At 42.3% G+C, this 24,857-nt stretch overlaps 1 protein-coding gene across 1 annotated transcript in view; it reads right to left on the reverse strand.

Moving 5' to 3' along the window:
• Nucleotides 1-520: 520 nt before the first annotated feature.
• Nucleotides 521-24,857, reverse strand: part of SPOCD1 (SPOC domain containing 1) — a 38,342-nt gene continuing 14,005 nt past the window's right edge. The window contains exons 6-15 of the mRNA XM_087727358.1: nt 22,829-22,952; nt 21,942-22,101; nt 19,392-19,505; nt 18,611-18,736; nt 16,411-16,459; nt 14,346-14,487; nt 12,091-12,244; nt 9,729-9,818; nt 7,430-7,616; nt 521-2,088 (exon numbers count right to left, since the gene is read on the reverse strand). Of these exons, the coding sequence (XP_087583484.1) occupies nt 1,178-2,088; nt 7,430-7,616; nt 9,729-9,818; nt 12,091-12,244; nt 14,346-14,487; nt 16,411-16,459; nt 18,611-18,736; nt 19,392-19,505; nt 21,942-22,101; nt 22,829-22,952 (2,057 nt within the window). The 3' untranslated portion in view covers nt 521-1,177. The remainder of the gene's footprint in view (nt 2,089-7,429; nt 7,617-9,728; nt 9,819-12,090; nt 12,245-14,345; nt 14,488-16,410; nt 16,460-18,610; nt 18,737-19,391; nt 19,506-21,941; nt 22,102-22,828; nt 22,953-24,857) is intronic.

The following is a 24,857-nucleotide window of genomic DNA, read 5'->3' on the forward strand; positions in this document are numbered from 1 at the left end:
TTCTAATGCAGGGGTCCCCAACCACTGGTAGGTGGACCGGCACCAGGCCAGGGCATGCCAGAAGCCAGACCACGCAAACAAGTGAAGCCCCATTCACGGGATGCAGGCAGTGTTGTGAGACCACACCCCCTCTGGTCCGTGGGAAAACTCTCTCCATGGAACCAGTCCCTGGCACCCAAAAGGTTGAGGACCGTGTTCTGATGTATCCTACTATGAGAAGGGACTTGGACCACACCAGTGTTTCTCAGTCTTGGCAACTTTAGATGTGGACTGCAACTGCCAGCATGCTTTCTGGGGAATTCTGGGAACTGAAGTCCACACACACATCCCCCTTACAACTCTGAGATTCTATTCAGAAAACAGCCATTCCAACTTTTTCTTTACCTCAGCACAGGTTTTGAAAAAAAGATTTTAAAAAGAAACTCAAAACCCCATAATCTTACAAAACATTTAACACATAATAAAACATTTATTTATTTATTTATTTATTTATTTTAAAAAACACTTTTGAATTGTTTCTTAACATGGAAATAAACGTCAGGAACAGTTGTCTTTTATTCAGACAATAACTTCAACCCCCAATGCAATTCTCATTCTCCTCATGGAATCTGCCTCTTGCCCAACATACATATTCAAAATCATCAGCATATAACATAAAACCATAAAACTATCCATCTCTTTTTTGCCCTGGAAATTACCCAATGCCAATTCCCATGAACTTCATGGAAAATGCTCATTTTAAGTCATGAGTTTACAATGGTTTCTGGTGAGCCAATTGGCTACCTGTTTGTCACAACCAGGGTATGAGATAGAGATACTAGGATTCGGGTAATTTACCGTATCCAACTCAGTGTTTTTCAATCTTGGTAACTTTAAGGTGTGTGGACCTTTAACTCCCAGAATTCCCTGCTGGCTGGGAAAGTCACCAAGACTGAGAAACGCTGATCTAAATAAACTTTTAAACCCCAATCAACGCACAATTGAAACCTAAATGTACCCCAGTCTCTTAGAATTATAAGGAATAAATATGCAAGCAGGTTAAGAAAAAGTAATGAAACCTCCTTCACCTGCAGCTTATTCTACCCTTATTTCTACCCTGTTTGCTCTCAAAGAGGAGTTGTCCTCTATTTTGCAGGTTTCAGCCACCACCATCATACCTGTCACCCTCCCAAGCATCTCAGGTTGGTCCTATGTAGTATCCACCGTCTTGCTGGACTGGAAACGACTCTAACCCAGCTGGAATCTGAGACAATGCAGAGATCATTTCCTGTGTAAGGAGACTACATGGTTGAGCTTCCAGATTTTGAATGCTGGACTGCATCTGTGTCACATATTGGAGAAGACCTAAGGTTTCCTGCACAGATGGGTTATGCGCTCCAATCGTGTTGGCATAAGGAATCTGGGGTGGAAGTTGAGCCTGACATTCTTCCACAGGGGTCACGGCTTCAGCACAAAGGACACTCGGTGGAAGTGGATTCCCAAAGGTGTTTATCCCTTGTGCTCCATTGGGTAAGGCCATAGGAGTTCCATGTTGATCTGGATGTAAAACCCCAGAAGGTAAAAGAGGCCCATGCAGGCTACAGAAATCCGATAGATCTGGATCGATAAAAAACTGTATCTCTTCCCCACTCGGACATGGCCGTGATCCCCAAGTTCCCAGGGTTAAATTGCCCAATTGTTCTCCAGTTGAAGCAGAATCTGCTGTTGAATGGAAAGTATCGCCCAAAGGAGTTTGATGGACTTCATCTCTTGCATCTTGGAGGCAAGAAGCGGAAGGCACTCTACACAGTATGTCTCTTTTGAGCTGTTCTATGAGACCGAGAAGACCATCAACTGTCAGCTCCTCTTGCTCTGGAAGGCTTGAGGAAAGCTCCCCTGTGCACAGAGGCTGTGGGGTCTGTTCCTGACCAACATCTGCCTGTAAATGTGAAGGGACAGTGAAGCGACTGTTTTCCAGACTGACCTTAGAAGTGACCCTCTTTCTCTTGGCTTTAGGTGGAAGATCATGACTTGTCTTTAGAATGTCCGGACTAGTCCTTTTGGGCAGGATCAGCCCTAGCAGCAAAGCTGGGTGGCGTTGATCAAGTCCTGTTGAAAGAAACAAAGCCATGGAATGAAAAGGACTTGCCCAGGGACAACTTCACAAGCGTCTCACACATTTTTAAACAAAGCCCTTTCTCTTTGCTGGTTGCCAATACCGAAAAGAATGAAGTTCGTGGGGCAGGAATTTGTAGTTCTCACGCCAGGGAGAAGCATAATGTGAACCTTAAGCATCTCCTTCCCATTCTCAAGGCTGTGAAGTGAACAGCCAATTTTCTACTGTCTTTTCTGCAGGAAGTAAACGCCTACAATTTAAATCATGCATATATATGGCAATGTGACGGTGAATCTTTTGGGCTTGGCATGTCAAAAATTTGGAAAATGCCTAACTTGACCCTACAGGCATGTCTCTCTTATATACACATATACATCCTGAACAAGAGACGGAACTCTTTACATATTCATTCCTAATCCAATGCACATCTGGTTGACACAAAGTTGATTACACACAATTGCTGATAGTATTAACATTTTGCAGACTTTGGTTGCAGATATTCTCTGCGCTTGCTCCTCAAAAATGATCTTTGCTGTGCAAACAACCACCCCGTGCAGCAGTTGGCAAACAAGGGAACTGTGCAGCTGCCATGTTGCCATTGCCTTTTGCAAGCTGCGCTCTTTTTTGTGTTACCATCAATCACGCCTTTGAAGATGACAAATGCTGGCATGGATGGGGAGAATCCATTTGAAATGATCTTTGGGTAGTGCCCAAAGATATTTCTTGTGTTTGTATTCATTCAGTTTCTTTGGTAATTCCAACAGGGAGAAGAATTGTGGTCGGATGTTGGTGAACCCTGGAATGTCACGCAAAATGATATGGGGTGTCACTTTGGACACACATGTCATAGGTTCACCATCCACTGGTACAGATATATAGGCACAGATTAGATAGAGAGATAGAGATGGAGATATTTATTTAGTGTGCAGCGGATGAAGATATTGATTTTGGTGGACTGCCATAAACTATGTGTAAATGGTTTTCTTCCTGTCTCCATTGAAGGAATTAATCTAGGGCTGTCATATCCAATTTAATAAATTTCCAATTTAATAAAATTTGTATGCCGCCCACTCCCTAGGGACTCTGGGCGGCTATCCCCAATCTCTTGCTATAAGCCCATGATAGTGAGCAAATATTGGTGGGCACGTGAGCACATATTGGCACATATTGGTGGGCACGTGAGCTCAGCTCTGGCTGAGCTGATTTTCGGGCCTTCTTCGGGCCCTCTATAAGTCAGGAAACAGGCTGTTTTCAGCCTCAGGGGTGGGGGAAGGCTATTTTTGCCCTTGCCAGGCTCCTAGAAAGGCTCTGGAGCCTAGGAAGGGCGAAAAACGGGTCCACCGTGCCATCGCATGCCAAAAGCGGGGGGAACATGGGGGGAGCACGCACATGTGCACGGGACAGGCACATAGAATTATGAGTGTAGACACACATGCACCCAACCCCCCATCGTGCTCCCCCCGCTTCTGGCACTCAATGGTAAAAAGCTTAGCCATCAGTGCTATAAGCAGTTTCCTGAATACAGACATTCTGTAAGAGTCAGAAGCAAAGCTGGGTTCCTACTAGTTCGGACCGGTTCGGCCCAATAGGTGGTAACCTGGTGGGCTGGGTCGCTGGAACCAGCAGTGACCCAGGCCTGCCACGCCCCCGAACCGGTTCTCTCAGTTCATCTTGTTTTTTAAAGAATTGTGCATGTGCACACAGGTGGCATCAAGTTCATGCGCAGTGCGTCCCTGAGCAAACTGGCAGTAGCAGCAGCCGGAACCCAGCCCTGGTCTGAAGAGTCGTGATTTACTGCTCTAGGTACGAGAAGCCTGTTGGATATAATAAATACATCCTAACAGTTTGCAAGTCAAACTTGACAGGGAGTAGGGGAGGGGGTGGGGGGAGGAAGGGAAAGCAAACCTTTTGGTAATCTTGGGGTTTTAAAACAAGTCTTTAAACTTGTTGGCCCTTATTTATCCAAAAGATTTAACTAACATTATACAGGTGCTGTACAATGCTTTACCTTAGTGCGCTACAGATGCTCTGAAGTACAACTCTCAGAATCTTTTCCTTAGATCTGAAACAAACCAACGCGGTAAAGGAGACTAATCTGCTTTATTTAGAAAATGACGGGATGAATAGCTTTGACCAACTGGTATGCGCTCCCCTGCCTCTTCCTCTTCATCCCTTGCCCCGGATCTAAGTAAATAGCACACTTGGTAGCTGTGCATATGATTCTCTGGCATTTTGGAATGCGAAATGAAAGGACGAGGCCAATTCCAAATGTCGATGGAGAAATTTTAATATCCTGTTCCAGTTGCCGCAGGACAATCAAATACCACGTTGTCTCCAAACAGGCATGCAAAGGTCATCATAACAAAGCCAGTGAAAATGACAGCATTGGAGGAGGGGAGGGGGGAGATGACAGCTGAGGAAAGGAGACATCCTGAAAAGCCCATCATTAAAGATTCTGCAACAGTGCAGAATAGTCTCGGTTCATGTGGAGGTTGATTGTAATCCGTCCCACACGTTGGAGATTCAGTGAAGTTCAATAAAAGTTCCAACATGCCCATGTTTGCCCCTAGAGCATACAAAAGTATAGGACACTGAATCATCCAAGAGGCCTGGTATGCATCACACCCAGCAAAATTGAAATGGGACCCACTGATATAACAGAAGGTTGCATCACCTTTTGGGGCTAAGTCCACCTTTGCCTTTAGAACTTCATGCGAAATATGAATTTTATGTTATTTCTCTGCAAGAATTCTCAGTGGTTTCCCTCTCCAGTCACATTAAACATAACAAATTACTGGCAACTTTTAAAGGAGTTTTTGGTACTGTCCATGGGGTTTTCATGGCAAAGATAGTGGAGTGGGTTGCCATTTCCTTCTCCAGTGGATCATGTTTTCTCTGCTATGACCTGTCCATCTTGGGTGGCCCTGAAGAAAGTAAAAGAGGCTTGCTCCTGGGGAGCAAAACTACGGCAAATCTAGACAGCATACTAAAAAACAGAGACATCACCCTACCAACAAAAGTGCTATGGCTTTTCCAGTTGCAATGTATAGCTGTGACCATAAGAAAGGCTGAGTGCCAAAGAATGGAGGCCTTTGAACTCTGGTGCTGGAGAAGACTCCTGCGAGTCCCTTGGACTGCAAGGCGATCAAACTGGTCAGTCCTAGAGGAGAATCAACACTGACTGCTGTTTAGAAGGCCAGATCCTGAAGAGGAAACTCAAATACTTTGACCACCTGATGAGAAGGAAGAACTCACTGGAGAAGTGCCTAATGCTGGGAAAGATGGAGGGCAAAAGAAGAAGGAGACAACAGAGAATGAGGTGGCTGGATGGAGTCACTGAAGCAGCAGGCGTGAGCTTAAATGGACTCCAGAGGATGATAGAGGACAGGAAGGCCTGGAGGAACGTTGTCCATGGGGTTGCAATGGGTCAGACAAGACTTTGCAACTAACAACAACAAAAGAGGAGTTTTTATGATCTCAAAGCTGCAGTTTGGGCATCCTTGACATAGATCAGTGTTTTTCAGCCTTTTTTGTGCAAAGGCACACTTTTTTCATGAAAAAAATCACGAGGCACACCACTATTAGAAAATGTTAAAAAAAATTAACTTTGTGCCTATATTGACTATATATAAAGTAATTTTCCCACGACACACCTTACACTATGTCACGGCACACTAGTGTGCCGCGGCACAGTGGTTGAAAAACACTGACATAGATGATATCTTCCTTGGTGCACATATCAGAGCTAACATTTCTGACTAGTGACTCCTTTGCCAAATATCATTCGCTTAACTGTTAGCTTAATCTGGAATTGCTTTAACAGAATGACATCACATTGAGTTCCCTAACAATCTTGCTAGCTGCAAAAGATCTTGACACCATTTAATGCATCTTCCCACAGAAAACTTCATTTATACTCCCTCCAGGACCTTGTGTTCGCTCAGGCTTTCTCATGCCAGCTTTCATGGATCCTGTTTCTTTTTCTTCGGGTTGAGTTCGAACTGCAACTGTAGAAATGCCTTCTACTTTGGCCAGGTTGATTACATTGACTGGGGATCTGAGTTCAATTCTTCTTCCGCTTCCACTTGCCTTGTATGTTCTCTTGACATGTAATCAGAGAACTCTGTCAACCGCGGGTGAAACAACATTTTCGTTTGGTTACTCCTGTTCTGCCAGATACCAATAATCCTAGCAATTATCTATGTGGTCCTTGATGCTTTCTGAGCTTAGTTGTTTTCCTGTAGGGGTTTCATGACCCAACTAAGTAACATCATCAGTACTAGCTGCTTTCTGCCATTCCCTTTCTTCTTCTGATCTTTTTTTGCTTCTTCATTTCTCTGGTTTCATTTGAGCTCTCATCCTTCAGCTGCCAAAGTTCAGGTGCCACTAGATGGCAGCAAAAAGATACAGAACACTCTCTTTCCTGTCATCTACCGTGTTTCCCCCAAAATAAGACCCGGACTTATATGGGGGGGGGAGATGCATTAGGGCAGTGATGAGGAATCTTTTCAGCACAGAGTGCCCAAGCCGTCTTCTGGTCTCCTTCCTCTTTTCTTTGGCACTCTGGCATGCTGGCCAGCTGGTCTTTATGTCTGCTGGAGTGCCAGAAATCTGAAGACCAGGTGGCCGGTGCACATGCGTGTTCATGCGTGCCGGCCAGCTGGTCTTTGGGTTTCTAGCAAATGCAAAAGCCAGCTGCCCGGTGTGCATGCGCATGCTAGAAACCAGAAAAGCAGCTGGCCATGGTATCCGTACCTACAGAGTGCCATAGAATTGCCATCAGGGCATTAGGGCTTTTTTTCTGGAAAACATGCACAACGCGGGAAACCAATAGACAGTGGAACAGATTGACACCCAATTTAATAGACGCGGGCAATTCCAACACACAGCAGCACTGGCAGGAGGCCTAGGCCGGGGAGGAGGGGGGAAGAGGGGAGCTGATTTCTGCCATTCTCTTTCTTCTTCAGACGTTTTTTTTCATTTCTCTAATTTCACTTGAGCGCTCATACCTCTGCTGCAAAAGTTCAGTTGCCACTAGATGGCAGCAAAAAGATGCAGAACATTTCTCTTTCCTGTCATCTAGTGGCCATTCCAATGTCTGCAGTCCAGAAATGGTAACTCTACAAAACTGCTGAAACAAAGAGAAGTTCTCTTGAAAGAGAACTCATAACAGAGAGGTTGTATTAAATTATAATAGCCAAAGAAATAAAAACAAAAAAACGCATCCATTTTCCTTGACAGGAAGCTTATCTTACTAAGAACATATCTCCTGGTTTTAAGCTGCCCAGCTTCCTAAGAACCAACAACCTAGAAGTGACCTGGTCTGGTTCCTACCTGGTCCACCTACTGGGTGGAACTGGGAAGGCACCAATTGGTAGGCTGGTAATGGCACCAGGAATATCTCCATCAGGCTGCTTTCCACAATGCCATATCTCTGTCTGTTGTTCAGGTAGGTATACAAAGTGTGGTAAGAATCGAAATCTCTGGATAAACTGGGGCGAAATCGTATCACCCCCATTTCCTAAATGGAAAGGTAAGAAAAAGGCCATTAGCAGATGGGAAAAAGGTTTTGCAACATAAACATTTGTCTATATAATTTATGGTTTTAAAGCAGGGGCTGCCTATACCACCAGCACACTGCAGGAATAGGCAAACTCTTTGTGAAGTGTGTGTGTTCAGAGACTTACTATACTTTATGTTAAGCGTTACATTGGCAAATTAAGCCTAACCTAAGAAATAACTGAAGAAAAATAAAGAACTGGGTCTGCTCAAATATCATCCCCCAAATGCATCAGATTGAAGTAATCACAACAACGAAAAGAGCGAAGGGAGAGAGGAAAGGAAGGGAGAGGAGAGGGAAAGAAGAAAGGGGAAAGGAAAGCAAGACATGGAGGGGAAGTAAGTGTAGGAGAGAGGGCAGGAAGGGGAAGAAGAAAAGAGAAAGGAGAGGAGAAAAGAATAAAGTAGAGAAGAAGGGAGGGAAGGAGAAAAGGAGAGGGAAGGAAAAGTAGGGTTATGATAAAATAAGGTGGATGAATGGGATGGCAGGAGAAGCAGTCCCAATTAAATGGAGAAAAGAATTTATAAATGTTTAAAGATATACACACAATATCGATAATAACTATGAGGATGTATAATTGTGAATGTATGTATGAAGAATAAAAACAGAGAACTTTAAAAAATAAGAAACAATTGAAGAAATAGAAACTGCAAAAGCTTTGACTTGTGAGTGGAGAATTTACACCCAGGGGGTGTTCCAGATTTCAACACAGCTAACTGACTCCATAAGCTAAACAGAGAGGATTTTAAGAATGGAAATCCTGAAGGGAAAAAAAATTCTGCAGGAGGCTTGGGAGAGTCTTGAAAAACAACATAATTAAAGCCCAAACATAAACAGGGCCAGAGAGAAGGGAAAACCAAGAGACAGCTGATGAGACCAGCATCCTTTCAAAAGATGCTCTCTTATAAATTGAGAAACACAAAGGAGAACTTTTTAAAAAATGGAACAAAAGGTTGTATAATGAAACTAGAATACAGCCCAAAGATGGGGGCAGGTTGATTAAAACTGAGAATGAATTGAGGCTAGTGATTAGATAGATAGATAGATAGATAGATAGATAGATAGATAGATAGATAGATAGATAGATAGATAGATAGATAGATAGATAAATAAATAAATAAATAAATAAATAAATAAATAAATAAATAACAAAAAGTTCTCTTTGAAGTATGTACAGAACAAAAACCAAGGCAACAGGGAGTCTGCTGGTTGGAAAAGATGGCAAGATAGACTAGGAAGAGACCCTGTGAGTGCTAGTCTTTCCTTCAGCATGCAAGCTTCCTGGGTGACTGGCCAGCCAAATCCTTTCAGCCCAATCATAGGACTCCACCTATGGGGAGAAGGTTGGATTAGATGGCCTCCAATATCCCCCACATAGCAATAGCAATAGCAGTAGACTTATATACCGCTTCATAGGCCTTTCAGGCCTCTCTAAGCGGTTTACAGAGAGTCAGCATATTGCCCCCAACAATCTGGGTCCTCATTTTACCCACCTCGGAAGGATGGAAGGCTGAGTCAACCCTGAGCCGGTGAGATTTGAACCGCTGACCTGCTGATCTAGCAGTAGCCTGCAGTGCTGCTTTTAACCACTGCGCCACCTTGGCTCTTGGCTCATCGTGTGGTGGGATTCAAATAATTTAACAACCAGTTCTCTGCCCTAATGACCAGCTGGTAGGTGGGGCTCAGTGGTCATATGACTGGGTGGGCATGGCTAACTCAATGTCACTCACATCGACGGGTGCTTTGCTTTAGCCGTTAAAAGATAATAAGGGTTAACCGGAGAGGCAGTTTCTGTGAGCAGGGCAATAAAGATTAGGCTAGAAACAACACCAGAATGTTTCCTTCCTGCCTCCAGGATCCTTTCCAGGATTAGCCCTGGAAAGTGGGAAAAAACAAACTGAGTTTTCTTCCAACAACCGATTCTCCAAACTGCTTAGAAAGTTAACAACCAGTTCTCCCAGATAGGTTCCAACTGGTTGAATCCCACCACTGCTTGCATCCTATATTTGGAAGTGGAAGTTGGTTTGTTAGGATATGAATAACCATCCCTAAACAAAGGAAGAATGAAAATACCTCCCTCTTTGTTGGCCATATGCTGTCTACATAAGCCCAGACATTCTTGGGGAGAATACATCCCGCTGACCGAAGAACTGTTGGTAAAGCCTGCAAGAAAATAAAAAAGGCAAACTTTCAGTGTTGCAAAAAAGAAAGCTCCATATTTGGAAGTAAGGTTAATCCAGTGGATACACTTTTTATCAGCATTCCTTATGGCAAGGTAAAGATAAAGAAGTCCCTGCAGATTTTATTCTGCAAATCCTTGCCAACTATAGGGGATGGTGCTCATCTCTGTTTCAAGGCCATTGAGCCAGTGTTTTCTGAAGACATCTCTCCATGTGGCCAGCATGATGTTACCCTCCCACCGAAGTGGTACTTATTTATCTACTCGCATTTGCATGCTTTCAAATTGCTTGGTTGGCAGGAGCTGGGTCGAGGACAGGAATTCACCCAGTAATGGTTGGCTATTCTTTTCAGTACCTGTTTGGTAGTGGGAGCGCATGTACAGAGGATCCATGATGACGTCAGGGTGGGTGGGCGGAGCTTCACGCCACTACCGGTTCGCCCGAACTGGTGCGAACTGGCAGTATACCACCTCTGAACTCACCCCATCACATGGTGCTTGGGTCTCAAACCTGGGCTGACGGTTTTCCAGCCAAAAAGCCCAGCATCTTAACCATGTGTTGAGCCACCACACCACCATTGCTTATGGACTATAATAAAATAAGAAAACCAATAGGGCCAAAACCCCACAGCAAAACCCCACAGATATGTTTGAAGCTCTCTAATAAGCTCCTGATGTCAGCCATCTTTTCTTTTGGGTCTTTGGCCTGCCACACTTTCTATTATTCTACTATGAAATTTCTATTGTGGGAAAATGGGAGGGGGGGGGGGGAATTGTACAGAGTCACATACTATGAAGCCATAACAAAATTCTTCTTAGAAAGCCAAGGTCATCCTTTTGTCTCTGCACCTGACTGGAATTAGATGGGTGGAACTACCAGCATGGCAGTGGAAGATTGGACCATGGGATGGACTGGTGGGTATGGGGTCAAGATCTTGAACTTTCAACTAGGTGCGGGAAACCGGGAAGCTTTCAGATTCTGGCCATACTTTGGGCAATACTTTGGATAGCATTTTGGATGCTATTTGGAACCCTGGCACTTGATGGAAGGAGAACATGCCTGCCCCACCCATAAGAACATAAGAATAACTGTGGTGCATTTCTGTAAGCATAACTAATCTGATTGCTCCTTCTTTCCTCAATTCCACAATATCCCTCCAGGAATTCAGTGACCAAATAGTACACATTATTCTAAGCAGAGTGCATTAGAAATGTATACAGTGAGTCCTCACTTAACAACCACAACTGAAACCAGAATTTCTGTTGTAAGTAGTTGCAGTCATTAAGTAAGTCACTACTTAATGGCAAATCCATTCTCATGAATGGGTGTAATACTGTATTCCAAATTTCAAATGCCAAAAACCAGCAAAAAATACTGGAAACTGGCAAAAATTGCAGTCACATGACTGGCTGCAACCAGTGTTTCCCAGTCTCAGCAACTTTAGACTGTGAGATTTCATCTCCCACAATTCCCCTCCCAGCATTCATTAAAAAAATATATCAAACCACTTATTTGAGATGTGGAGTTATCAAAACTGAATGGATGGATGGATTCATTGCAGTTTGTTTCTCTTTGCAGACACCACTTCTTGCAACTAAGTGCATTTGAATTGCATTATGTAATTATATATTTTAAATTTAGCCATGATGGGTAATGTTCTAATGACAGAAGTGGAATAATGGAGAAATTGCACACTCCTTCTAGGGGCACAAGAGTGGCTGTACTAATATTATGTAAGTCAGGACATCAGGAAATTGTCTGCTACCATCACTGCATCCCAATGTGGAATAGCACTAAAATATGTTGGCCCTTTTTGGTGGCATTATGGGCAAGAAGAGGAATCAGAAGGTAATTCCCATTTCAACTTAAAAAGGCAGGTGCCCAAAATCACATGGGCAAAATTGACCATTCTGTGGCTGAATTTCAGCAACAGGTCAGGTCTTGCTGAGAGGCTGCAAATGGGGTGTCGGTTGTGCATCTCACAAGTAGCCCATAGCTGATTCAGTTACTTAAAGCTACCACTACCAGAGGGATCCTTCAGAGCACTCTGAACTTGGTTGTTTTCTGCAAACATTTCATTACACAACTAGGTAACATCTTCAGTGCTAGACTAGCGCTGATGTCCTAGCACTGATGATGTTACCTAGTTGGTTAACGAAACATCAGCAAGAAAACAACTAAGCTCAGAGAGTACCAAGGACCACACCATTCAACTCTGAGCTACAAATATTATCTTCTAAAGGTACTACCCCTACCTGACAGAGACGAGGACCAAAACCAGAAACAGGATATGCTTTGGCTACAAACTGCTTCACACTGAACGTCTGGATAAGCCCATTCCAGATGACTGAGTAGCTGGACTGCTTTGCCGCGGGTCGATTTCGGTTTGCAGTGCTAACAAAGGCAGACCTAAAGAAAGAGAAAGAAATCTGCAAACCATGGTCTGTTGCACCAGTACACACCAGCTACTTTGGGCAGAGGTGGGTCACTACTATCGGTTCGCTTCGTGCGCGTTTTGCATGAGCACACACTAGATGCACGATGCACGTGCGCACACACTTTAATGTAAATTGTTCTTTGCGCATGCACATTACTAAACAACATGCTGGCAATGTCAGTGCCAACTGGAGAATCAGTTCAGGGGCATGGCCAGCCTGGTTACTGCTGGTTCTGCGACCCAGGCCAAAATACCACTGCCAGTTCGGCCGAACCAGGCCAAACCAAGAGGAACCCACCTCTGACTTTGGGTCTTCCTATTTCATTTCTTAATTAATCACTATGGGTTTCCACTCAATTTTAATATACTAATATTTCTACATAATAAATTTCGAATAGAAATGACTACTGAAAGCTAAAGCACATTTAATAGAGATTATCTAACATGGATCCAATTGAAAGAATCACTTTGTCATAGTTTGCAGCAATCCAGCCAGCACACAAGCAAATAATTCAGCAGGATTCATTTATAGAAGAAACTTCTTTATATACAATAATGTAAAACATGATGCATGTATACAATGCCCATGCAGCTCTTGCAACATGGGAGAAGTAGAAGTGACAAGGATAAGAAGCAAGGAGGCAGAGCACTCAATCAAAGACAAAAAAAACTTTTATATACACAGAACAGTTAAGCTAAACCATGTCCAGGCTCCAAGTAGTCTCACATGGCTCACAACAAATCCTGTGTCTCAGTCTCCAAACAGTTCCCATTGTCTGACTTGTTATTATGGCTATTCCAGTTCATAAATTCTTACACACTGACACACTTTGATCGTGAGATGGGCAGCATATAAATTTAATGATTGAATAAAATTAAAACTTAATAAAGAAATGCACAACAGATGTACTTGAGGGATGGTCACAAAACAAGCAAGCAGAGAGATGAAAGATGGGTTTAATATCTAGCTGCCAACTGCGTGGCATTGACCAAAAAGATCTAACCAGTTTCTTCCTGGTTTTGCTGATACCTTCTTTTGCCAAAATGCAATGCATTGGGCTCTTTTGGCCAAAGGACAAATGTTGACTTTATCTCCTATTCAAAGCCTGGAGAGAAGAAATAAACAGGCACCACATTTTCTTGGTTCAAATATCTTCTTTTCAGAGAGAAGACAGACCAATTTGCATGGGATGGAAAAAGGAACCACTACTCCAGCCTTTTAAATCTCCATTAAACATGCTTCTTGCTGTCCAGAAAAGAATATGGAAGGCAATCAGCCATAAATTAGGAGAATAAGTTTGCAAAACGCAACCTTACCTGCTAAGAAACTCAAATAATTTAGAGATGACCATTAGATGAAAATAAACAGTGCCACATTTTGCTCTGGCTTCACTGCGTTTGACTTTCAGTATGTGTTCCCCTCCTGAATGTGATAGCGACTGGAAATTTGGGGGCAGGAAGAAGTTTTGTCATTACAAAACTCTGCCTGGTGTCAGCTTGGATGGTGTCCAGCCACCAACGTTCTTTGGCAGCCTGATTTCCTTTTACCACTAACTCTTCTAAACACAATTGCTTTCTCCAGGGAATTCCCCCGCATGACATGGCCATAGCAGAGGTGAAATTCAGCAAGTTCTGGCCAGTTCTGGAGAACCGGTAGCGGAAATTTTGATTCGTTCAGAAAACAGATAAATACCTCTGGCTGGCCCCGCCACCATCTATCCTCTACCTCCCGAGTCCCAGTTGATTGGGAGGGAATGGGGATTTTGCAGTATCCTTCCCCTGCCACACCCACTAAGCACACCCACCAAGCCACGCCCACAGAACCAGTAGTAAAATAATTAGAATCCTACCACTGGGCCATAGTTAGTGAGTTGCAGTTTCATAATTGTACCTTTTAATGATATGTCTGGTGTTATACACTCCAGTACTTGCTTGTTAGTCAGCTGAGAGGCTGGAATCACACAGCATTCCTTAAGATTTCTGGAAGCTTTTATTGAAAAGGTCAAGACACTCAAGTAGTTTAGGTTCACAGAATGTGGACACATCATTTGAAAATCATAAATTGAGACAGACCTGCCCTCATCCTGAGGTCTCTTGTCAATCTCGGAGCATGTGATGTTTTGATGCAAAATCTGAGAGGGATTTGCCTCCTGCTGAAAAGTAAATTTATAGGTGGCCGGCTCAAACAGCCGCTCATTGTCAGCAGCCAACTGTCCTGCAGAGTCAGAAAGAAAGATACTTTTAAGTGTTGTTTTCAATTACAGGAAGTTCTCAACTTACGACTGCAACTGGGACCCCAACTTCCGCTGCTAACAAAGCCGGTTGTTAAGTGAGTTGTGCCCAATTTTACAATTTTTTTTGCCATAGTTATTAAGCAAATCACATGTTGTGAATACATTATGAATCAATCAGTTTAAGTGAATACATGGTTAGTACCATATTTTTCGGAGTATAAGATGCACCAGAGTATAAGATGCACCAAGGTTTTGAAGAGGCAAATTAAAAAAAAGGTTTTTCCATTTTACAAACCTCCCAAAACGTTTTCGTTTCTCAAAAAAAGTGCATGAAAAGCCCTTAGGAAGATTGTAGAGTGCTCCTGGGGGTGGGGAAACAAAATACGAGCAAAAAACAGCCCATTTTTTGTGAAAACGGGCCAGTTTTTCACCAAAAAAAGGGCATGCATAGCTATATGGGGGCTTATAGAGTGCTTTTGAGGGGGGGGCAAAATTGAGCAAAAAACGGCCTGACCTTTGCTCATTTCTGCCCTCCCCAGCCCCCAGGAACTCTCTAAAAGTCTCCATAATGCTATGCACGGCCATTTTGGTGAAAGGGCAGGGCTTCAGGAGGCAGAAAATGCTGTATTCAGTGTATAAGACGTACCCAGATTTTCAGCCTCTTTTTGGAGGGAAAAAGGTACGTCTTATACGCTGAAAAATAGAGTAAGTGATTTCAGCCTTCCCCCATTGACTGCTTGTCAGAAATCAGTTGGGAAGGCCACAAATGGTGATCACATGACCCAGGGATGCTGCAACCATCGTAAATACCATATTTTTGGAGTATGATGCACCCTTTCCCCCCCAAAAGAGGGTGAAAATCTGGGTGCCTCTTATACACTGTATACAGCATTTTTGCCTCCCAAAAACCCGCCCCCCCTTTCGAAAAATGGATGTGCAGAGGCTTTGGGAGGCCTGCAAAGTGCTCCTGGGGGCTGGGGAAGGCAAAAACAAGCATCTTATAGTCCAAAAATTGGTACATGCTGGTTGGCAAAGGTACAAATTTCGATCACATGATTTTGGGTACTCTACAACTATTGTTAAGTGCAAAGATCAGTCATAACTTTCCACACAAAGACTACCTGGGTATTTTAAATGCTCCTAAATTTTAAATGTTTCAAAACCCATGTTCAAACGCTAACATAAAAAGTTAATAAACAAATATACAAACAGCAAGCCCTGAAGTTTGAGATGCACTGTATCACTTAAATTCCATGATTGACATTGCTTTATTTATTATTTATTCAAAAAACATCAGTATGTCTTTCTGGTTAAAAGGACTGGACCCTTGCAAGGTTGGTTTTTCTTCTCCAAATCATCCCACGCTCCCTCTGACAATACCATTCCCTGGTGGAAAAAACTGATTCTGAAATGAAGTAGTAACATAACCTAAGAAAGAGAGGCATGGTCATGTCATCACCTGAAGGTTTGCAGACTCCCCAAAGGTGGTTAAAAAGAAACCATTTGAAAATCAACATTCGGTTCCATTCCTTCATTTCAGAATGACAGTCAGTAGAAAAACAGCCTGTAGATTTTACACCAAAACCTGGAGCTAGTTGTTTCTTCCAGCCCCTAGAGTGGCTTGAATGCAAAATTCCAAAGCACCAAAAGCAGTTTGTGAGCCTCCCCTACTCTAAGTTCCAAATACAAATAAAATAAATTCCAAATCTTTTAAAGCACAGGAGTACTTAGAATCACTTGGAGAGTTGAGATTGTTTATATAGCTGTTTTTAATGTGTTTAGTTTTATAGATTTAATATGGTTTTAACTGATTTGGAATGGGAGCAGCCAAGACATGGTGAGAAAATGGGTAGCGAGATAAATGCTTTCAATCAATAAAATATTAACCAAATAAATAAACTTACTTATTTGGTTGTCCCCATCTAATGATGGCACCTCGAGTAGTGATGATTCCTAAAAATAATGTACCACAAGGAGAGTTACTGTGCTTTTAATGTTAAGCCTCACCAGTTGACATCTATGATAAAGTCAATGAAACTTGCAGCTTTAATACTATTCACTGGAGGGTGGGGGCTTAGCCAATGGAGCTGTTCTGACAAGAAAAATACAGTTTGCTACAAGTAAATCCCAACTTATGATCACATAAGGAAGACAGCTGATAATTGAGTTATACCTGATTCTGCATCACTTTTTTTGCCACAGTTGTTAAGTGGATCATGCAATCATTAAGCAAATCCAGCTTTCCCCCATTAGATTTACTTATCAGAAGCTGGCCAAGAAGGTTGCAAATAGCAATCGCATGACCCTGATGGGACACTGTAACGCTTATAACTACACGCTGGTTACCAAAGCCTCAAATTTTGATCAGATGACTGTAGGGCTGCTGCAAATGTTGTGTGAGGACAGGTCAGTTGTGGGATTTAAGTAATTTAACAACCGGTTCTTTGCCCTAATGACCAGCTGGGTAGGCGTGGTTTGGTGGTCATGTGACTGGGTGGGCATGGCCAACTCAACATCACTCAGGTTAATGGGCGCTTCGCCTTAGCTGTTACAATGTAATAAGGGTGAACCGGAAAGGCAGTTTCTGTAAGCAGGGCAATAAAGATTAGGCTAGAAACAACACCAGAATGTTTCCTTCCTGCCTTCCTTAGAGGACTAGCCCTGGAAAGTGGGAAAAAAACAAGCTGAGATTTCTTCCAACAACCGATTCTCCCAACTGCTTAGAAAGTTAACAACCGGTTCTCCCGAATAGGGAGCTGGCTGAATCCCACCACTGGGAGAGCTGTAAGTCATTTGTTGTAACTTCAAATAGCTTACAAATGATTGTGTAAATTGAAGGCTACCTTTAGCAATATCAGAAAAGGAAGTCAGTAAGAACAATCTAAACATTAGATTTTAGAGATCTTTTCCCAAGAGTTCAATTTCCAGTGTAGAAACACCCATTTGGTTAATTTCTATGGCAATTGAAGGAAATGTTAATATCAAGGAGAGTAAGGTTGCATGTAGGATGGTAAGACTCAAAAAGGAACTTGGAAAAGCATCTAATCCAGACTCCTTTTCCAATGTTGGCTCCACTAATTATACAGAATTCCAAGAATGTCACCATATATAACATGAATATAAACCTTTTCTTATTTGGTTGATCTGCTGCTGCCTTTTTTCTGGGAGGGGAGGGGGAGGGAGGAAAGGAGGCAGCAAGGAAAAGCAAAACCAAATCACCACAAAAACTTGTAAATACATGGAAATAATAAATACTGAAACTACCCAAGAACTAAACTTCTGATGAAATCTCTATAAATTCACTGCAACAGAAAACAGAGTCCAGAGGCAATCCCCAAGTTACATAGCAAGCAGGGGTGGCTTCTGGCTGTCACTACTGCCTGTTTGTTCAGGGACGTAGCGTGCACTTGATGCACGCTGTGAGCACATACCAGTGGTGGGTTCCAGATCCCGTTGCAACCAGTACAGTGCAACGGGGTCGGGTGTCCGCCACATGAACGCAAGCCGCGAGTGCATGTGTACTTACCACCCGTGATGCTCCAACTGCTTGGCGGAGCTTCGTGCAGGCACCATACACTCCGTGCACAGAAGCCCTGAAAACTTCAAATACCAGTAAGGAGCGTGGGTGGGTGGGCCCTCCGGAGCACCATACCAGAACGGTACCTGGTGCTCCCGGCAGGCACTGGTACGCCCGTACCGGGGCGTATCGGTCATAACCTACCACTGGCACATACGCAGTGCAACAAAAATTGCTCTCACAGAGGGCAAAAACAAGATGGCAGCGCTTACAGCAAGAGAACTGGTTCGGGGACGTGGCAGGCCTAGGCCGCTGCCGGTTCCAGCGACCCAGGCTGCCAAGTTACTACCAGTTCGGCCAAACTGGTCCGAACCAGTAGGAACCCACCTCTGATAGCAAGGCAAGAGAAGACCTCTAAGGCAGGAGGAAGGGTCTCTGACCAGAACATATCTTCACAAGGGCTTCTTCTTCAGATCTTAACCATCCAATTGGGGGTAACCTTTGATATGTCTCCCTTCAGACTCAAGGGAACTGCCTACAGCAAGGTTCAGTTGGTTGCCCTGGCCCAAACACTATCCTCTACTCACAATTAATTCTTCAGATGCCACATCTATATCTGCTTCTCTGTAGATCTCTACAATTCCTTTGTGGGTGAACTTTTCAGAGCAACGTCTTGGCACCTCTCGCTCCTCTTTCTCAATCATCTCCAGTTCCTGTAAGCAAGAGAACGACACAGACATGGTCCCAAGGAGGAGGGTCATTTCACACATGACATTCAAAGGGACACATATCTGATATTGGAATCAAGATGGTTGGTGACAGACCAGCGGCTTCTGAAATAAGCTGCTGGCTTGTGACAGGCCTTCCCATTTTTGGCTTCATCAGACAATCCCAAATGCCACTCAAGGATCAGAAAAGTACCCAAACTACCCCCAGCAATGGTAGGACTCAGGGGTGAAATCCAGCAGGTTCTGACAGATTCTGGAGAACCGGTAGCAGAAATTTTGAGTAGTTCAGAGAACTGGCAAATACCACCTCTGACTGGCCCGAGTGGGGAGGGAATGGGGATTTTGCAGTATCCTTCCCCTGCGACGCCCACCAAGCCACGCCCACATAAGTGGTAGTAAAAACATTTGAATTTCACCAGTGGGTGAACATATTCAACACACTTTCCTCCTTTTACGGGTGGGAAGAGTCCCCTGAAAGTAAGCTGGGTGGCATATAAATTTACTAAAACAAACAAACTTGGCTACCAATATTAACTTTTGCAGATGGGGGAAATATAAGGCTGAATTTGTACCCGCAGCAAATTCTTATCCTTCCAAATAAGTCAACTGAGCTGAAAAGGGCAGAGGGACTTCAACTTACATGTTTGTACTTCTTGGCTCTCCACTCTGCTAGTTCCTTGGAGGCCATCTCTAAAGAGTTCATCTGAACTAGTCTCCTTGGGGTGATTTTTCCAAGCATCAACTTGTGGAAGAGCTGGGGAAAACACAAGCAAAAGATGTTTTGCATGAGAGCTGTAATTAAAACAATAATAGCTGGCCTAAAATAGCCTTATTTTTCTTTTCCATGAAAGAATACAAGAAACCAGCAATGCCTTTGAAACAAAGTGTCATACAGATTGCAAACCAAGATCTGTAATACAATATTCTAGCAAACTGACTGGGTCACCAGTTCCTCACTGCCTTCTCTAGATTTCTCCAACTCAAAATGGATAAACTTCTTTCTTTCAAATGGGTGGCTGGGCCCTCATTTGCATCTCACCATCCACGGACGGCAACTGTTTTCTGTCCCATGGATTGCCTTTATCTCACCACACAGCCCACAAACAGCCTTAATTTGTGCTTAGCTGCAGAAATGTTAAGGTAATATTCGCTACTTATTCCAACACTGTTCAAAGGTGGTCTCCAAATATTTCATATTTGTTCGTTTCATCACCTATATAACCTTCCAGGAAAGGTTGGGAAGTGAGTCAGGGTAATTAGTCCCCAACTTGCAACTGTTTGTTTAATGTTTGAACTTTATTTTTGTTTAACTATTTATTTGATTAATATGTCACCCATCTCAGAATAACAGACTTGGAAGGGATCTTGTAGGTCATCTAGTCCAACCCCCTACCCAAGCAGAAGACCCTACACCATTTCTGACAGATGGCAGTCCAGTCTCTTCTTAAAAGCTTCCAGTGATGAAGCTCCTACAACTTCCGAAGGCAACTTCTGTTCCATTGGTTCTCATGTCAGAAAATTTATCCTTATTTCTAGGTTGAATCTCTCCTTGACCATTTTCCATTCGTTATTCCTTGTCTGGCCTTCAGGAAGTAGGTTGACTCCCTCTCCTCTCTGTGGTAGCCCCTCAAATATTGGAAGACTGCTATCATGTCTCCCCTGGTCCTTCTCTTCACTATACTAGCCATGCCCAGTTCCTGTAAGCGTTCTTCATATGTTTTATCCTCCAGTCCCCTAATCATTGTGGCTGCTCTTCTCTACACTTTTTCTAGAGTCTGAACCTCTTTATTATAGTCTGGTGGCCAAAACTGGATGCAGTACTCTAGGTGTGGTCTTACTAGGGCTTTATAGAGTGGTATTAGTACCTCACTTGATCGTGATTGCATCCCTCTGTTAATGCAACTTAGGATGGCATTGGCTTTTTTGGCTGCCGCCACACATTGCTGGATCCTATTTAATTGGTTGTCCACTAAGACACCAAGATCCCTCTCACAGATGACTGTACTACTATAAATGTACTTTTGGTTTTCTCACTTTGGAAAGTGCTGCAGTTACAATGGCTAAAAGAATTACAACTGACCCTGCAGTCACATGATCAAAATTTGGGCACTTGGCAACCAACATGTAGTTATGATGGTTGCAGCATCCTAGGATCATGCGATTCCCATTTCTAACTTCCCAGCTTGTTTCTGAGAAGCAAAGTCCATGGAAGACGTCAGATTTGCTTAACAACTACGCGACTGACTTCTCTGTAGGGGGTAGGGGAAAGATCATAAAACCAGGTGTGACTCATTTAATGATTAAATAGTTTAGAGATTGAAATTTTGGTCCCCATTTTGATCATAAGTCCAGGACTACCTGTAGAGGCAGTAGATGGACCAACAAGGGTGACAGCTAATTTCATGCTGATGCAGCTTTCTGGCAACTCAAGGATGATTACATATTACCGGCAGTCCTTGTTTAGCAACCACAGTTGGAACTGGCAATTTGGTCATTAAGCAAAATGGTTGTTAAATAGAGTTATAAGAGTGCCTACAGTTCTACTTCAGCTTTTCTTTGCTTTTCAGACTTGCAAAGGTCATAAATACAAGGATTGGCCATAAAGTTACTTTTTCATCACTGTCATCTGTGAGTATTCATTAAACACAGAAGTTGCTAAATGAAGTAGCTACCTGTACTATCACTCAGTACACAGTTAAACCCAAGAATTGGATGAAAAGCTCATTTTAAACCTTGCCTAAATCGTAAATTATATGACTCAAATTCTAGCAGAATTTGGAGGAGCCATAAACCACTAATCTGCAGTCTCCTAATCCTTCCTTTTATACTATATTGAATAAAAACCGGGCAAGAATGATTTAATCTTATAATTTATCATTTTATCTTATAATTTATCATTTTATCTTATAATTTATCATTTTATCTTATAATTTATCATTTACCTTAATTATTAATTATTATAATTCATAAGAATAATTTATTCTGCTCATTAGGTATTGGTTTAAAAGTACCCTTTCTGGTTAAATGTTATTTTAAATGGAACAAAAAAATGAATGACAGCCTGAGATACCGTAGTAATAAAGCAAGCCATATTTTAAGTTTCTTGCTTCATAGTTAAGATTCTCTTTAATGTTTTGAAATGAACTATGAGGCAACTTAGCTTGCTTTTTTGGGGGGGGAGATTTATGACCTGGTTGTCTGTTGATTTCAGATTGAAGAGCAGACTGCGATACTTGTTTTTATAAAGCCGATCCACACGGCCAAAATGTTTGAATATCTCTGTCTCCACTTTCTTTGCTATTTTCGATGCTATATTTTTCTGCACATCCATGTCAAGGGAATCATTCAGCCTGAAATAGAGAGGCAGGAGATAAGTTGGTCTAACCAGTCAATCGCTCACACTAAATAACATGTGTTCTTTTCATTTCCACCCAAAATTAGCAAACAGGCCATTTAGAATGCTGTTCTCTTTTCAATTAAACACATTATTTAAAGATACTGGAAAACACCAAGGAAGAATATTTGCTTTGGAGTTCTATGAATCAAACAGAGGCCAACTCAAGCTACCACTCTATTCTAAAGCATACTGGATGAATGTTGGTGGTCCTCATTTTCTTAATGTATCTCAAAAAGTATCTTCATGAGCCAGGGATGCTATTTATACTATCACATATGTAAGTAAAATAAATGGGACTTTCATTTGCCACCATCGTTAAGTGCTACTGTGTTAGCAAAATAAAAACATAGAAGGAAATGTATCCTTGAAGTGTCTGTTCTCAGTAAGCTTTATCAAAATTTCTATCACCACCTGATAGGCTTCTTTCTATTAAGACAATAATTCTTTCTTGAAGACAGTAACAGTATAATCTCCAGTCCACACTGTGAAATAAGTAAGTTCTTCAGTGAACATTGATTATTAGTTTTGGAATCCTACATTTGATTCCACACATCAATTCATTTTTAATTGCCATTGTTTATTGAATTTGAAATCCCAAATGGGTTAATAATGGTAATTAAAATTAAATTCATCAAGTTTGTCCTCTTGTATACCAAGGATGTTCAGCCATACTGACCTACCTTTTCTGGAGGGTTTCTGTCAAGGCTTCCATAACTTTAATGCGACTTTGCTCTTGAGAGAGCCAAAACCTAGATATTGGTTTGGACATCTTTTTTGGTGTTGTCTTCTCTTTTGTTCTGCAGTCTTTTAAAATAATAGAAAAGTCTTGAGACAATACAACAAATTAATTTGCAGAAAGACATTTGAGGGAAGCCTATTACTTCCTTGCTAAAAGCTCTGCTTTTTGTCAAATATATGTACACATTTAGCAAGCCCTAGTAAGACCACACCTAGAGTACTGCATCCAGTTTTGGTCACTATACTATAAAAATATGTTGAGACTCTAGAAAACCAGGATGATAAGGGGACTGGAGACTAAAACATATGAAGAACGGTTGCAGGAACTGGGCATGGCTAGTCTAGTGAAGAGAAGGACCGGGGGAGACATGATAGCAGTCTTCCAATATTTGAGGAGCTGCCACAGAGAGGAGGGGATCAAGCTATTTCTAAAGCACTTGAAGCCAGACAAGAAATAATGAATGGAAAATGGTCAAGGAGAGATTCAACCTAGAAATAAGGAAAAATTTTCTGACATGAGAACCAACAGAACAGCTTGCCTTCAGAAGTTGTAGGAGCTTCATCACTGGAAGCTTTCAAGAAAAAACTGGACTGCCATCTGTCAGAAATGGTGTAGGGTCTTTTTCTTGGGTAGGGGGTTGGACTAGATGACCTACAAGGTCCCTTCCAAGTCGGTTACAGAGAGAAGGGGGGTCAAGCTATTTTTGCAAGGCACCTGAATGCTGGTCAAGGAATGATGGATGGAAACTGACCAAGGAGAGATTCAACCTGGAAATAAGGAGGAACTTTCTGACAGTAAGAACAATCAACCCATGGAACAGAAGTTGCTTTCAGAAGTTGTGGGAGCTTCATCACTGGAAGCTTTTAAGAAGAAACTGGACTGCCATCTGTCAGAAATGGTGTAGGGTCTCTTGCTTGGGCAGGGGGGTTGGACTATAAGGTCCCTTCCAACTGTTAATCTGTTAAAAAAATAGAAGAATGTCACCCTAACTTCTAAAAAAAAAAAACCATTCTCAACCTTCCAATCAGTTTAATGAAATTTGCCTCAACTGAGATAGTATCTTCTGTGGAGACAGGTACCAATTCAAAAGCTCTCTCTAATTATCAATCCAGATTCAAAAATTAAAATCATTTCAGAACTAAATGAGAGGATTAGGTTGGGGCACTTTAGAGCTTTGTACTTGTTTTCGAGTAATAAAAAAGACCTTGCTATAAAGCCACATTTCTCAAACTGGCATCTTTAAGACATTGACTCCCAGAATTCCTCAGAAACCCTGCTGGCCGGGGATTTCTGGGAGTTGAAGTCTACACATTTTAAACTTGCCAAGTAAAGAGACTAGGGCAGGAATTCAAATTGCCATTCCAAATCACAAAAGATTCAAAACAGAAATTATTCAGCTCGTTATCTGAAGCATCTCTTTATTCTGCTTCTCCGCTTCAATTTTCCTGGAATTCTCTTTTTCTCTTAAAATTCCAAGCTTTGCTTTCAAGATCTGGGAAACAGGAGTAATCACATATCTCTTTATCTATGTGACATGAAGATGTAGATTCTGACTTTTCTAACTCGGAAATTTGCAGGCTGCCATTCACCTCCAGTGCAGTTACTAATAGCAATAGCCCTTAGACTTATATACCACTTCAGCCCTCTCTAAGCGATTTACAGAGTCAGTATATTGTCCCCAACAATCTGGGTCCTCATTGTACCCACCTCAGAAGGACGGAAGGCTGAGTCAACCTTGAGCCCGTTGAGATTTGAACTGCTAAACTGTAGCTAGCAGTCGGCTGAAGTAGCCTACAGTACTGTACTCTAACCATTGTGCCACCGTGGCTCCACAAAAAGCTGCTTATGACCCCGTTACTAATGCTTTTAACACGATATCAGCCCTGAATTTAAATCATTCAGAATTTTGTATTTTTTCACATACATTTCAAACTGATTCTAGAAATTAAACAGAGGAGTTTAAAACATCC

Source organism: Thamnophis sirtalis, unplaced genomic scaffold (assembly GCF_051295495.1).
Source record: "Thamnophis sirtalis isolate CommonGarterSnake01/CBP01778 unplaced genomic scaffold, rThaSir2_p1.2 scaffold_13, whole genome shotgun sequence".
In the NCBI taxonomy this organism is placed as follows: domain Eukaryota; kingdom Metazoa; phylum Chordata; class Lepidosauria; order Squamata; family Natricidae; genus Thamnophis; species Thamnophis sirtalis.